General features: G+C 37.4%; 1 protein-coding gene across 6 annotated transcripts in view; it reads left to right on the top strand.

Annotated features, from left to right (window-relative positions):
* Positions 1-11838, top strand: part of PWWP2A (PWWP domain containing 2A) — a 32989-nt gene extending 21151 nt beyond the window's left edge. For 2 of the 6 annotated variants that reach the window (XM_024750615.1, XM_024750610.1), the window contains exon 3: positions 9622-11838. In XM_024750615.1, the coding sequence (XP_024606383.1) occupies positions 9622-9635 (14 nt within the window). In that variant the 3' untranslated portion in view covers positions 9636-11838. Of the gene's footprint in view, positions 1-3896; positions 3967-4190; positions 4340-5562; positions 6230-7021; positions 7142-9621 lie in introns of those variants that run through there. The other 4 variants (XM_024750613.1, XM_024750612.1, XM_024750614.1 and 1 more) reach the window with 4 other exon arrangements.
* The last annotated feature ends 2827 nt before the right edge of the window (positions 11839-14665 follow it).

Raw genomic sequence — 14665 nt, 5'->3', positions numbered from 1 at the left:
GAGGCAAGTTTGTCCCAAGATTTTTTAAGTTGCTTTCATATTTTAGGCTCCAACTTAGCTTTTAAATGTGATACAATGTCAGTTTGACACTTTTGGAAACTTGGAACTTTTAAAGAGAGCAACTTTTTATGGATTTCTAAGTAATGCAGTTTGAAATATCTTAGTTACTATGGAATTAATTATGAAAAGATTAATGGAGATTGAAAATCAGTAGTCTTCGGTCAGCTTCCTTAAGGTAATGTACCAATTTCTGCAAAAGCAAGTGGAATTTCTTCTGGGGAACTCAGTCAATGCTTTTTGATTATAATAAACACACAATTAAAAAAAATGTTTCACTTGAATAGAACATATTCTTTCCTGCAAACAGAAATATAGTATTTTAAAAATTCTTTGATTATAACAGGTTGAAAGAAGTTCATAGTGTGATTGAGGGGTTTTAAGGAAGTATCTTAAAAGATTTTCAGAGAACTTGTTTCAGATTAGTGAATTTGTTAATGCAGATATTTTCGAAAGCTTGAAATCTAAGGTTCAGGAAGATTTAAACCAGGCAAAGCAAAGATTCACCTAAGTTATGTAATTCTAAGGCTTTGGGTAATGATCCAGGTGAGTTTTATCCTAACATAGAAGTGGTTTTGACAGTGGATACTTCTGATGTAGTTAAGTGCTTGGGCAAATGTGCTCTTGTGGGATAAACTAAATTTGATTTGTTTCAGAAGCCATGGAGAAAATGAAGAAAGAAAAAGATAAAATCATGATTGTTGAGTATAAAAGTAACGCTTAATTTGATATAGTCCATACCTTTGAAGAAAAGGTTGAAGCATAATCACAAATGTGCATGATCTCTTATTATTATGCCAAATAATCCCTCTGTTTTAAACCAGCAGTCTGGCATATTTCATCTGAAGTTTCTATAGGGAAACAAGTTTGAAAGAATTTCTGTAATCTTAAAGATGTACTGTGTGTTCTAAACACTAAACCAATAGCTGCATACTAAACAGTGTTTTCAAACAAATTTCTTAAGCAGCTAAGATATGTTTGTCCAGTATCCACTGTAGATGGAGATAGAGTTCAATTGGGTAATTGTAGCCATTTTTCTCTTACATTTCTCTTTAACAACAACAAAAAAGGAGACACTGAACTCTTTATATGGAGACAACCAAATGGGTATTTGTTTTCCCCCTTGCAGAGAGAAAACGAGGCTTAGGCCAGATCTCTAGTGGTCTAAGAAAAGTGGTTAGAATAGGATTAGCAAGGGGGAGAAACTAAGGGAAGTAAGAGCTGTGAAAGCTAAAGATGTCTTTATTTCTAGAAATCTTTGGAAATGTAAAGCATCAGAGTGTTTTTGTCTTTCAGTTTTCTAGAATTTATAGACCAGAAGAGGTCTCTTCTGTAAGTTTGGAAGGGACTCTATAGATGTGGAACCAGAGACCTGAGATATCAGTGAGACCAAGAAAGTAGAATTCACTAGTCTGAAGCCTATTTACAGGACTAGATGGTGTGTCCCTACTTGGTTTTCATGGGGAAAATCTATAAATAGTAATTTTAGATTGGTACTAAGCAAAGACAACAGACAGGAATATAGATATGAAGATGAACTGTGGGCAAAGGATATGGAACTTACTAAAATCAGCTAAATGAGTATCTTCATTAGCGGGTCTGAATTTCTAATTTAAAAAATAGAGTTGCACCCTTATTTGAGCAGGTTGTACTTACTATTGGTTATGTTGAAGATACACATTTAAATTCTTTTATATACATACACATTCTTTAATATAAAATAACTGAATTGAGAATTGGAAATACCTTAAGACTATAATTTGGATCTAAAATTAGATTTTTCCTTTTAAGTTGTGAATTTTTTCTATAGCTTGTGCTGCACTGGTTCACATTTGGTAGTAGTCGTAGCAGAGAAGAGATTGGCAAATGTCTAGAGAAGTTGATAATGTTTAAATTCAGGACAGTGTTTTGATCTGTATCTGGTGATGGCCTCCAACAGGGAATTTGCCAGAGAGAATTCTGAAGACCCTGTTTATAAGTTGGGACAAATTTAGTGTTTGCTTTGGAATTGTATTAATATGGTTGCTATTAAAACAATTAAAATGCCTGATAGAGGGAATTCAGAAATAGAACAGGAGGCTGGTGCCTTGCCAATAGCCAGGAGAGATAAAACAGCTAAGCTGCCTTAATTACCTTTACCTGGTTCTGACTTAGTTACTAGGCTCTTAATATTCTGTATTTACAGTTTGTGTACATTTACTGTACTCCATTCAACAAAGAGTGAATAGAAATTAAAAAAATGAAAGCTTCAGTAGTTTAAGTCATATAGGTGATCTATATATTTTTAGTTTTCTAGGATATCTTGGTGTTTTTACCATGGATAGTTGATACTGAGATCAGAGGAGAAACAGCTCAACTCATTTGTTTATTCTTCACTCAAGAGATTTAACCTTTATAGACTCAAACAGGGTTTTTTTCCAGTTTACTTTCTTTGGGACTTTAGGTGGAAATCATTTTTTCCCTTCATATTAATAGAGAATTGTAATTTGCTGGGTTTTTTTTTTTTTTGGTATTTAAAAAATGATTAAATATACCTAACATACAGTTTACCATTTTTACCATAAGTACAGTTCTGTGGCACTAAGTACATCCATGTTGTTGTATAGTCATCACTACCATCCATCTGTAATTTGTTTTTTGATAGAAATCTTTTAAGTTTGGATGGTATTGTTCTGGCAGCCTGGCTTCCAGCATTCCTTCCTAATCAACCTGCAGTCCTGCACAGGGCTAATGGTGCCCCCATTTTTAACAACTATCCCTACCTCTTGGTAAAATTTTTAGGTCAATTAGTATGACTGCATTTACCTATTAAATACTCTTTAACAGTACGTTTTAGGTTAAAACCATCACCTCCTAATGACAAAAACAATTTTGTGAATATGGAAACCATTTAAATGATTTTAGTAATGGAGTTAATTAGTTTCCAAAACTTTAATTATTTACATACCATCACACTCTTTACCATATTTTCATGTGTACCGTTTTTCCACTTTTTATGTCAGTACTACCAATGGAAAACAAATATGCCTTGACATGTAGATAATTCTGTTAAAATTCTAAGATCATCTTGTATACTACACTTTGGTAGGAAATACTGAATTTTTATATTATGCCTTAAAATCCATCTTGGATAGAATCAAATTTTAATGTATCTAATTAATCTCTGAAAAAACTAATTGCCAAACTTAAATTTTTTCTTATAGATTCCTGTGTTAGCATAAATTAAAGATTGGTTGTGGGGATATGTAAAGGAAATGAAGAAAATAGACTCAAAAGTTACCAGGATTTATCATAATAGTGAATTTCTGAGTCAAATTCTCATTTTCAACTGAATAAATTACATGGCTGTAGTATATGGTCTAAGCTGTGGGCCTTCTTCCATTAGACACTTTGGTTTGTAAAACAATTTCATAAAACTTTGATGTTGAAAACTGGCCAGTTCTAAAATTACTTGTTTTAAAAGTTGGTTTAAAAGTGCATGAAATATTTCTTCTTTAAATTCCTGATATTTGTAAGATCTCGTTAAAAATAAGTTGAAAACACAGCCATTATTTAAATATGGAATTTTCCTTGTATCATAAGAATGTGACAGTTAACCTTTTGTTGCCTTAGAAGTCTTAGTGCCAGAAACCTCCTTATTATTTTTTCTATCCAGTGTGGTTATCTAGAAGGAATACCAGATACCCCATAGGCGAAGTGTTAAGGCTGTGTTATAATCACACTTTCTCCTTTTCATGTAAACTAAAAAACTTGTAATTTTAACACATATCAAGTTTTAGCAAGAGCTTGTTTTTTAAATATTTAAGATAATTTTGTAACCCTCAGTATCCCTCACTCAGTTTTCTGCAGCACAAAGATTCTCTTAAAAGCTACTGGAAAGTCCTGGAAGGAATACATTTTTCCCCCCAGGTAAAGTATAATACGGTTTTTTTTGGCTTGCCTGGGGAGACTTTTTTTTTTTAATAGAACCGTGAGAGGATCATCCTGTTCAGTGTAAATGATAGAAATACTTATGAGAATGTAACTTGCCAGTGATGCAGGTGAGTTGGAGTGTCCGTTAACATTTTTGCACTAATAGTGCTCGGTATCAGTCTTTTTATTGAGCAAAGGATCTTTTTTTTTTCACTTTTCAGGCACATGGTTGAAAGTACAGGCTCTTGAGCTAGATTTCCTAGGCAAAGCCTGACTTGGATCTGCCACTTACAAGCTGTGTGATCCTAGGCAGGTTACCTCAGTGTCATGATCTGTGAGATGGGGGAGAGAAGTAGTACCTCTTCAAAAGGTAATTGTGAGAATTTAAATGTTTAAAGCAATAAAGTGCCTGGCACAAGACTTACGTATATACTTGCTGTCATTACCACAACTAGCGCTCTCTGTATGTGGCATAGAAATTTCATTCTGGTAGCTTTTGATAGTATCTTTCTTCAACATACACGCAGTATAAATTTTAAAAATGTTACAGCGATGTTATTCTTATCTGAAAATTCCAATAATCATAGTATGCTGATCATCCACAGATATCTAGAAGTAGGCATGGTCTGACTAGTCCCAACAGGCATTTGTGGAGGGCAAGTGGGTTGGAGGTCATGGGGAATATGGTGAGGGGAGAAGTCCACTGACATTTCAACTCTTGAATGAGGAAAAGGAATTATGATTCAGACACTTACATACTAATGATCAGTAACCATCTGAGAAGCCCAGCACACCCCAGATCCTTTCAAAGGCATGAGAAGTATCTGAGCTGGTGGGGCTCAGTGGAGTAGAGGTCCTCTTAGGAGGACTTTCCAAAGGTATTAGAACCACAGAGCTGTACTTGTCAGCTTTTAAGTAGTGTAAATAAGCTTTTTTGTACAGATACTGTGTTTTCCTGGCACCCTGGTGTTTTATTATTTTAATATCTTGCCAAATGGTGAAAAAGTGGACATTAATTTGAACATCCCCTTTTATTGCCACTGGTATGATTAGATTGTTTCCCATTTCTAGGAGGGAAATACCTCACATTCCAAGGCCTTGATCTGTGTGCGTCGTGGCCATATTTTCCAGAGGGTAGTCATTTCTACCCATGGCTCCTGTTTGAGATGCTGTTGATTACAAACCTGTGATTTCCCCTCACCGTTTAGTTTTAAGCAGGGAATCCGGCTGGGAGTGGCACATCTTGGTGTTTGTCCTGGTATGCTGGGAAGAACTATGTGCAGTTTGTCTAAAACCCTAACGAAATAACTGGTTAGAAAAATAGCATTAGGGTGGAAAAGCAGAATGTCTATTGTAAAATGAGGCACTATCTATTCTTTTCCTGGTTGTTCATGTTGCATCACGCTACATTGTATTAAGAGAAAATTTATATTGAATGTTCAGGAAGATAGTAATCTTAATTCTTTAGTTTTTAATTCTGGGCTTTGCTCTAAGAGTGTGACCTCTACTTCCTTCTTTCATGCACTCTACAAAGGAGACTGAAGGTTCTTACCGTGTTCTGATTTGCCCCTTTATATCTCTGCTGCCTCCCAGGAGTAGTTGCCATTGTTGAATGTAAGCCTTCTCTTAAAGGACAAAACACGTAATTTCCAGTGAAATCACTGCCTTTCATGAGGGTCTCCTTCCATTTACTGCCTCACCGCTGGGGCTTTCTGGCACTTCCTCATGGGTCCTGCAAGTTTGGTGAGTTTCTAAAGAAAAACCTTGAGACCCTATAAAGCATTGAGGGGATACTCATCTTAAACATTAGCACAAAAGACTCATGGGCCAGGATCTGTGGACTGGGGTCTTGCATGTTACTATTTGACACAGCATTTCTGGGCACTGGAGGGGTAAATGCACAGGAATAAGATCATTCTTTGATTTGACTCTCCTCTTGCCTAGAAGTGAAAAGGAGATTCTTTAGGATGATTGTTGAAACCTAAGTTTTACCCATGGAGGGAGAGGTTCAAAAGATAAATTCTTTGTGCGTTCATATTTCTGTTTTTCTTGTGTGACTGCTGTTGGATTGTAGCTAATAGTATATTTAAGTTTTCCCATGAACAAAAGGGTAAATAACCTCATTATTAAACCACATTTAAGAAAATTGTTCTCCTCTGAGTTAAAATTCAGAAGTAATAATGTTTCTTTATAGATCAGGTGTATAAAGTTTCTCCTTTTCAGTGTCAGAAAAGCCTTTTTTTTAAAGGTTTTGATTAGCTACTGCTTCTGATTCAGCATTAAAAAAATATTACAGGGACTGGACATTATCTAAATCAGTGATCCCAGAGTTGCCTACACTGATATGATAGATGAGTTTTTTCTTATTTATACTGTACTTAAAGTAGGGAAAGGAAACAAGCAAATAGGTTAATAAAAAATAAGGCTTAAAATAGTAATCCTTCATTTGCTTAGTATTTGAAGTCTCTGTTCTGAAAGCCTAAGAGAAAGCTTACCTTGTCAAACTTATTTCAAGTAGGTGTTACCTCACTAAGTTCAGGTGCTGAATGGTATGCACAGGTGCCATTGGCATTAAGGAGAAAGGGGAGGGATTCAGGCAGTTTTGGTGATTCTTCAAAATGGTGTCTCTGAGCTCATTAATGATATGATACAGATAGGGATGACAACTTTGGCCCTTATTGAATACTGAGAAGGTCAGGACTACTCCATCACTAGGCTAGTGTTAGGCCAGTAAAAATTTTTTGTCAGGAGCATTAAATTGTGAGTTAGCATTGGAGGGCAACATCTTCATGAGCCTTAAGGCATTTTGCAGCTCAACTGACTTGGGCTGGAGAGTGCCCTCTCCTGGACAAGACTGGTGTGTACACACCTCAAGTCTTTTCCTTTAGTACCAGAGCTTCATGTTGTGTGAAGCCAGCAAGTTATCTAGAATAAATTCATTATAAAAATTCACCTGCATTTTGGTCTTATTTTTAAATTTTTTTTTTTGGTAAAATGGGTGAAAAAGAACTCAAATGCTCTATTTTTGTTAACTTGGTTTTTTCTACCATAGGTCTCAACAAATGGCAGCTATTACATCAGACAGTGACGAGTGCTGCTGCTCCCTTACAGTGTCTGACAGACCACTGTGGATTCAGACTGGGAGCATTGACGTTAACAGTGAAACGGGCAGGTCTGTCTGTGTTAAGCCCTGCCACAAAGTGAAGAGGGCTTCATGTCATCACTTACCATTCCCAAAGTAGATTAGGCTAGACGTAAAAGAATGCACTAGTTCTTTTTCCTTTGTTTTCACTGACCTTGGTAGCTGGGTGTACCTCATGTTGGTGATAGTTTTCATGAGTGAAAATAGCTTTCAGTCAATATTACCTGCTGTTTAAAAAAAAAAAAAAAAGGTAGAGCCGGCCTCCTGAGAGTTTCCATAAATCCAGAGGAATTTCTCGTAGGGTGGTAGAAGTTGGGTGTCAGATTGCAGAATTATGTCAAGTAGCAACTGAGTCTCCATGGAAAGTCAACTGGTGGATTTCTTTATCTTTTCACTCTCTCAGTCTGTCTTTGTCACTTTTATACTCATCACTTTAACTTCTCAGATAGTCATTACTTAATATAAAGAATATATATGTGTATCGGTATATGAACATATATATATTCTTAATTAAATCAACCTCAAAACCATTGTCATTTACATAAGGCATGTCAAAACTTAAGAGGGTGGCAAAGATAATGCTGAGGTGTAGTTGTAATCTAGGTACATTTATTAAAACCTCCTTAGATAATGCTCAAGATCCTTATTTGGGGCTCTTACACGGCAGGAAGGGTTTAGGGATTTTTGTTGTGCTGCTTTTTGAACTTAGGATCTTTTCTTTGCTTTCTTGAATTAAGGCTATTTAACTCTGGTGTTTGAAGCTAGTGAAGAGCTGTAATTGGACTGTATCATTGTGTATGAGCTATAATTTGCAAACTGGGTCAGAATGGCACATTTTGGATCAGAGATTAAGGCTGGGGTATTTTGGACTCTTAGCTGTATAGGAGTTGTAGCTACCTGGTGACCCCTTGAGGGAACAGCATTTTCAATTTTCTGCACCTCCCACAGGAGTAGTAGTAAGATCTGCTTTGATCTTTGGCTTTCCTGCCAACTGGAATAGGCCTCACTAAGGTTGAAGCCAAATATTGAGAGTCATAAGCAGAAGGAAATGGAGTTGTACATGGAACTGGCTGTTTACCTTTTCTTCTCTTTCAGTTTATAAAATGGGGATATTTACTTGCAAATTTCCATGAGTCTAAATTTATTAGTATTATGATCATATTAGTATAACATCTTACTTTTAGAAAATGAAAACTTTTCTTAGCTCAGTGTCAAATTTTAAAACCATGTTAATGATTCTGTTGCTTTAGTAATAAGCAGGGACTGCTGTTTTGATGTGTGCGGTATTTATGGCTAGAAGCAATTTTTCATTGCTTGAGAAGAAATGTGATAGAATGCCCTGTGAAATTTATTTTATAGGCCTTGATCCAATAAGTGAATGAAATACGGCAGCCCTGGAAAGTTAACATAAGATCAAGAGTTCTATCAAAGAATGAGAAATACATCTACTTTGAAGTGTTTCATAGTCAAATATTGGGAAGGATGGGGGTGTTTTTTTTTTCCTTTTTTTTGCATTTTTGTCTGTTATTATTCCACTGAAGATACCATATCTTTGGTTTAAAAATACATTTGACCAAAAGTAATCATTATTCTTTCCACGGATCACCTCTTATAGAATTCAAACTCTTATTGGTACTTAGGCTCACAGGTTTGAGAGGCATAACCAGGGATTGTAGAGCGTTTCAGTGGGATTCTACTACTTCTTGATATCAAAGGGAGGTCGGTAATGTTGGGCATTCTGGTCATGCTACTTAGCAGTAATTTTTATAAGCCTTGCCCTTTATAAATGTTCTGCTCAGAGCCCGGCTTTTTGTTGGAGGTATGGTGCAGAGTGCCTCTGCTGATAACTTGGTTTGCTGTTGTAACAAGGGACACTGGTCAATGGAACCAGTGTACCTAAGTTCTCTTCCAGTAGCAAAATGGTGCTCTTGATGCCTTCTGATGTGCTGTGTGTGTCTACCTCTGGGGAGGCACCCTCCACCCCCCTCTGTTGTGCTCTTGCACATATGTAGACAGTGTCACCTGCAGCTGATTTTTCCATAGTCTGGTTTTGTATATAAATTTGCTTCTTAAGCCTGTGCTAGAGGAAGGCTGCTGGCGTTTCATAGTCCACAGCGGCGAAGCTGACTTGCAAACTTTTATATTGTTACTTGTGAAATGGCAGCATAAAGAACAAAGCTAAAATTCCCTTTATTAGGCAAATATTCATAAATAAGTATTTACAAAAATACACTCAAGTGCAGATTGATTACGTGAAGGTGAAAACCATTTTATTTGTGTTGGAATTTGGCCAGATATACTTCAGAAAGAACATGTAAAATGCTGGTTTACAGTGGCAGTAAGTTGTTTTCTCAAAAAACCTACACTGGTCAGGTTTAACTGATTTAAAGTAAAAAATCAGGTGTGATCCCACAGTCTATATAGGGCTTAATTTAAACAAGGACATCATTTTTCTTATATAATTACTTGTGCTTAACTACATTTTCTTCCTTTTCTTTACTGTATTTCAGCACAAAGACATTAGCAGGCTGCTGGTTTCATGGACCTGTACCACAATGACAGAGAACACCAGAGCATCAGGACTGAATGAAGTTGGAGACTCAGATTTTTAAAGCTGCACTAAGAAGTAAATATGCAGGCAGTGGTTAAAACCAACAGTCTATAAAGGGGCACTTGCAAATTGTGCTATATTAAACCGAAGAAAAGGTATTAGGGGAATATTTTATAAAAAAACTATTGCAATAAATTATGCATGAGATGAGGAGAAAAGTGATGTGAAATACGCAAAGAACTCTCTTGAATTTTATGTGTGAAGAATCACTGACAGTACCTTCTTTTGAACATGAAGTTCTTCTCAGTACAGTTTGGACAGCCTGAAAGGCATGAGATGGTGACAGAAATGCTGAATTATTTTTCATATTAAAACTTTGTGCTTTCTCCAAGGTTTATATGAACAAAGGTATTTCTAAAATGGCTCTTCTAATGAAACAGCAATAGTCACAAATGCCGAGGCCAGTGTTTCCTTCAGGATGCCAGTGGAAACAGAAAAGATTATCTAACAAACACATCTACTAAAAGGATGGCCAAGTGTCCCCAACCCACTAAGAAAACTTGGATCTTTAGTAAAGCAGGGCTATATTATCTTAAATATACATTTGCTTGTTAGAACATATTAGGATGTATTTATTTGCCACCAGTATTTAATATTTTGTGCACACTTTCATAACTACATTCTTACCTTTCAAATTCTGACTCAAAGTGGAGCAGGCTAGTGTTGATCTTGGAGTGAAAATGTACTCTAAGAGCCAGTTCTTAATTCTGCTGAGCTGGAAAGGCTTGTACTATTCTCCCTATCTATCCTTACTGGTTTCTGAACTAGTTCAGAAAAGGTGATTGATAATATCTGAATTTTGATGTTGACCTCTCTCCACAGAGAGCCTCTCTTTCTAAGTGCAAGAAATCCTCACAGGTGTCAGATGGGACTTGACCCTGGGGAACAAGCAGCAGGAACAGACGCATAAAGATGGTGAACTTTTCATGCATAAAGTATGAATTCTTATTAATGGAGACTGTAATGTTCTTGTCTATGAAAAATACATATTATGAAAAAACCTTAATTTTTCTTTTTTAATGAATGGAGAAAACATTAATGAGAAAACCAGATGGACCTGTTAGTACTACATTTTTAAGGCATTTTATATTTGATGGTGCCGTACTTTTAATAATAAACCTGAAGTTTTTTAGTGGCAATACTGATTTATTTTTTAAACCAGAAAGATAATCCATATTGATTACTTAATACAAAAAAAGGAGAAAAATAGAAAATGCATTTGAAGCAACATAACTTGAGCATTTGGCTCAAGTGTTCAAGCTTTGCATAATCTTACAGTATAGGTTTGGAATTACTTATTAACCCCACACTCAAGAGTAACAAAAAGTTCTGGGTGAGTTTTAGAATATTTACTATACCTGGCTAGGATTTGTTTTACAACTCAAGAAAAGGTAGGCAGTCTTGCGTCTAGCCAGTTAATGCAAATCCTAATTACACTGTAAGTAACTAAAAGTCTAGACTGCATTCTGAAACTGTCTTTACGGAAAATCATTGATCATGAAGTCATTACACATTTGATCAAGTCTGAAAATGTCAGCTCAGGAACTGTAGCAGCAGGGCGTTCTAAAGATGATGCACACTTCAGCGGCGCCCTGCTCTCTGGCCCCAGAGCTTAGGCTCGGGTCCCTCTTGTTCTTTCAGATATGTAACCCAGCAGTACCTTTCAGGCTCACTTCAAGAATCAGATAACTCCCAGGTCATAGCAGATTTTGTGTAATCAAAAATTCTAATTGCTGAGTGATGGAAATGACCAAGAAGTAATATAAAGGCAAAAGAACTGGGAGAGATCAGGTTTTAAGTATCTAAATATTTTTTAAGACAATTCTCAGTGGTGTTTGTTTGTTATAAACCAGATTTTCATTTTTTTTTAAAAATGAAACTTGGTGGTATTTAAAATCTAGACATACCATGTTGCTGTTTCACTTTCACTGCTTTAGTTGCTTAATATTTAAGCTTTGCTTCATGCTTCCTTTGTCTGTATTTCAAATCTTCACAAGCCTATTTCATTTTGTAGACCTGAAAGACAAATTGTTTCTCATCTAAACTATGCTGAGACCTAAATGTTAAAGAATGTTGTACAACATTTATCCAATAAAGTCTTGATTTTTTTTTTTAATTTAGTTATTTAAAAACTATTCATTTACTTTTTAGGAGTTAGTTAGGTTTTAAAGGTTATTTTTTAAATTGTTAAAATTCAACCACTTGTCCTTGAGGGAGCTGTTTTAGCTAGCACTGCTTCCTTAGGAGAACAACCTGTAGTTTTTAATCACTGGGAGATTCATTGGGATGTCTTTATGATGATAGAGGATACCGGAAAGGAGAATAGTTTAATTAGGAACCTGTGCACCAACATTACTGTTTTATTTTCTGATTGATAGAAACGAATAACCCATCACTCAGAGTTGGATGTAATTAAACAAACATCTACTGCTGGGCTTGTCCTAATTTTAATTAGCCTTGCCCTTATGGATAAATGGTTACTTCTTTAAAAGCCCAGTACATCCAACGTTAGGTCAAGTGTTTGACCAGAAACACTCAGTTGTCAGGAAAAATTAGCCTCTTGATACCTACCAGACAGTTGAGATTTTTTAGGGCTGACCCAGAAACTTCAGTCAGTGTACGTTTTGGTTTTTTTCTCTTTCCCCATTTGAGTAAAGCTATCCTTTAGAAGGCTGCCTGTTATTCCAGAGTATCATGGAGTCTTTAATCACAAACATTCTCCCATTTCATTTTATCTAAATGAGCATAAGAAGGAGGCCACTGAAATCTGGCTCCGTTAATATCTTTTTTTTCCCCTCATGTTTCCCACAAATGAAAATGGAACGAGAGAACCAGGGAAGGTAAACAAGTCACGTGCATATTATCTGGGAAGGCCTTAGAAGAGACCCCCTGCAATACCGTTCCTAACCATCTTGTATACATGTCAGTATATTTATAGATACAACTCCTACAAGATAGAGGGAATGAGTAACAAAAGCCACAGATGGCAACTTTGGGTGCTGTCTTCAGATAACAGCATAATTCAGATCCATGCCCTCAAATCACGTTAAGGCTGTACCAGTGTCTCCCTGCACACGCTGGGCGTGTCACTGCACGTATAAGTTAGCCGTTTTCTTGCTTTTATACCTGACAGCTCGTCTCTACTCTTTCAAGTAATGAGTCTTCCCTCAGAGCTTCGAATAGAGCATACTATGTGTTTTTTAAGCATACTTTCTTCTAGTGATGAGCACCCTGCCAAATCTTTGCTTACTCACAAAAAAATTTCACGGCCTAACTCCTTTGATCTCAAGAAGGCGATGACCCTGGGATGAAAGAGAATACGACTAAGGCATCCTGTGCCAGAGAAAGAAAGAGCTGGCCAAACCCAATGCTAGGCCACTGACCTGGAGAGTTAATACTTCTAGGGTTAGACCTTTCTTCATTCCCTCCTGAAGCCCATTTGTAGAAGCAACTTTCTAACATAAAGGAGGGCAAGAGAGTGGGTGATATTATGATGACGCTTTTATCTGAATAACTTGCTTTATTTAGTCTAAGGTAGAGACATGGACTCTAATCTTAGTTCTATCCGTTACCTTACCAACAGAAGAATCACTTAGTGGCCACACTGGCCAAAATGGGGTATGGAAAATAAGTGTCTCACTCAACTAGCTCTTTAGTTCCTACCCAGCCAAGGCCAAAAACATGGGCAACATCAGGGAACCTTCTTCCCCGAGTGAAATATTCTATAATCTTATGTTTCTGAACTCGAATGTCTGCGCTCAGTGCCTGACTCCTTTGGACACTGAGCAGACCGCTCAAACCTGTGATCTAAAGGAGGTGAGCGAATTCCAAAATGGGAAGGGCCCTGAGGTAAAGGGGAGCCTGATGTGTCACTGCCCTAGGAAGGCACAGCCAGGGGCTTCAGTGAGACACAAAGCAACTTTACAAGATGGTGATGGGGGTGATTCACATGTTTAAACGCACCTTGCTTTAACGCCTTTAGAAAGGGAGCGGCTGGAAAAGCACAAGCTGAAGCTGTAACTCCTGGTCTGATGCCAACCAGCCAGTGGCAGAATCCAGTCAGTGTCACAGAGCTCTAGGAAATTATCAGACCTTTTCTCCCAGTTAACTTCCTGAGGCAAAATTGCAGACGGTGTATTCTCCTTTGGGGCAGTCAGACCGTCCCTACAAAACAGTCTAGCGTACTTGACAACAAGGACCATAGGGTCCACCAAAGCCTATATCCTTTGAAATTTACCAATAAACACGCCCCACCTCACTCCATTCCCTTGCTTCCCCATCCCTGGCCTCATTCTGTCTTCAGTTTGCTTGACGACTTTCATGTTTGTGGATTTCCGACTTGCTGAGTTTGGGAGCTGGAGGGCACCTGTGTGCTTGGCAGCACAGGGCAGCTGCCTGGTGTGAGTCGGTGGGGTGTCTGATACAGACATCAGCCTAGCAAAGCACCACACCAAGAAGAATGAGGTTCCACTATCTGCAGATCTAGCTCCTCACGTTTGGAACTAAGGGCTTCCTAAGGAGCCTCTGGGTTGACTCCCTTCACATCTGTCATGATGCCTGATGGCTGAGGGGTCCCAGTGCCTGATAGGAGTTGCCATCTGGGTAGGCTGTATTTTTCAGCAAGCCGGAACTAGCAGCTGGGACTGAATCATGGCCAGATTATTAGCTGTGGGCTTCCTTGGCAGTGGGGCAGCAGGCTCTGCCATGCTTTAGCTAAGGGGAAATGTGAGCTTACAAAGTTTCCCCTTGAGTGAAAGGAAACGGTGTAGGGAGTCATATTTCTAGTCTGGCTGAATTAACTTCTGTGTGATGGAGCTTATTCCTAGCTTATAGCCCTCAGAAGGTTGAGAAATTAGAAGGAAATGGAGTATTTTTATCATAGAATATTTCAAACATTTGTAAAGGTAGAGTACAACAAACCCCATATACCCATCCCTCCCTTC

Source organism: Neophocaena asiaeorientalis, unplaced genomic scaffold (genome assembly GCF_003031525.2).
Source record: "Neophocaena asiaeorientalis asiaeorientalis breed wild unplaced genomic scaffold, Neophocaena_asiaeorientalis_V1.1 scaffold527, whole genome shotgun sequence".
Taxonomy (NCBI): domain Eukaryota; kingdom Metazoa; phylum Chordata; class Mammalia; order Artiodactyla; family Phocoenidae; genus Neophocaena; species Neophocaena asiaeorientalis.
Note: the sequence above shows the minus strand (reverse complement) of the source record. Positions and strands in the feature narration are given on the sequence as shown.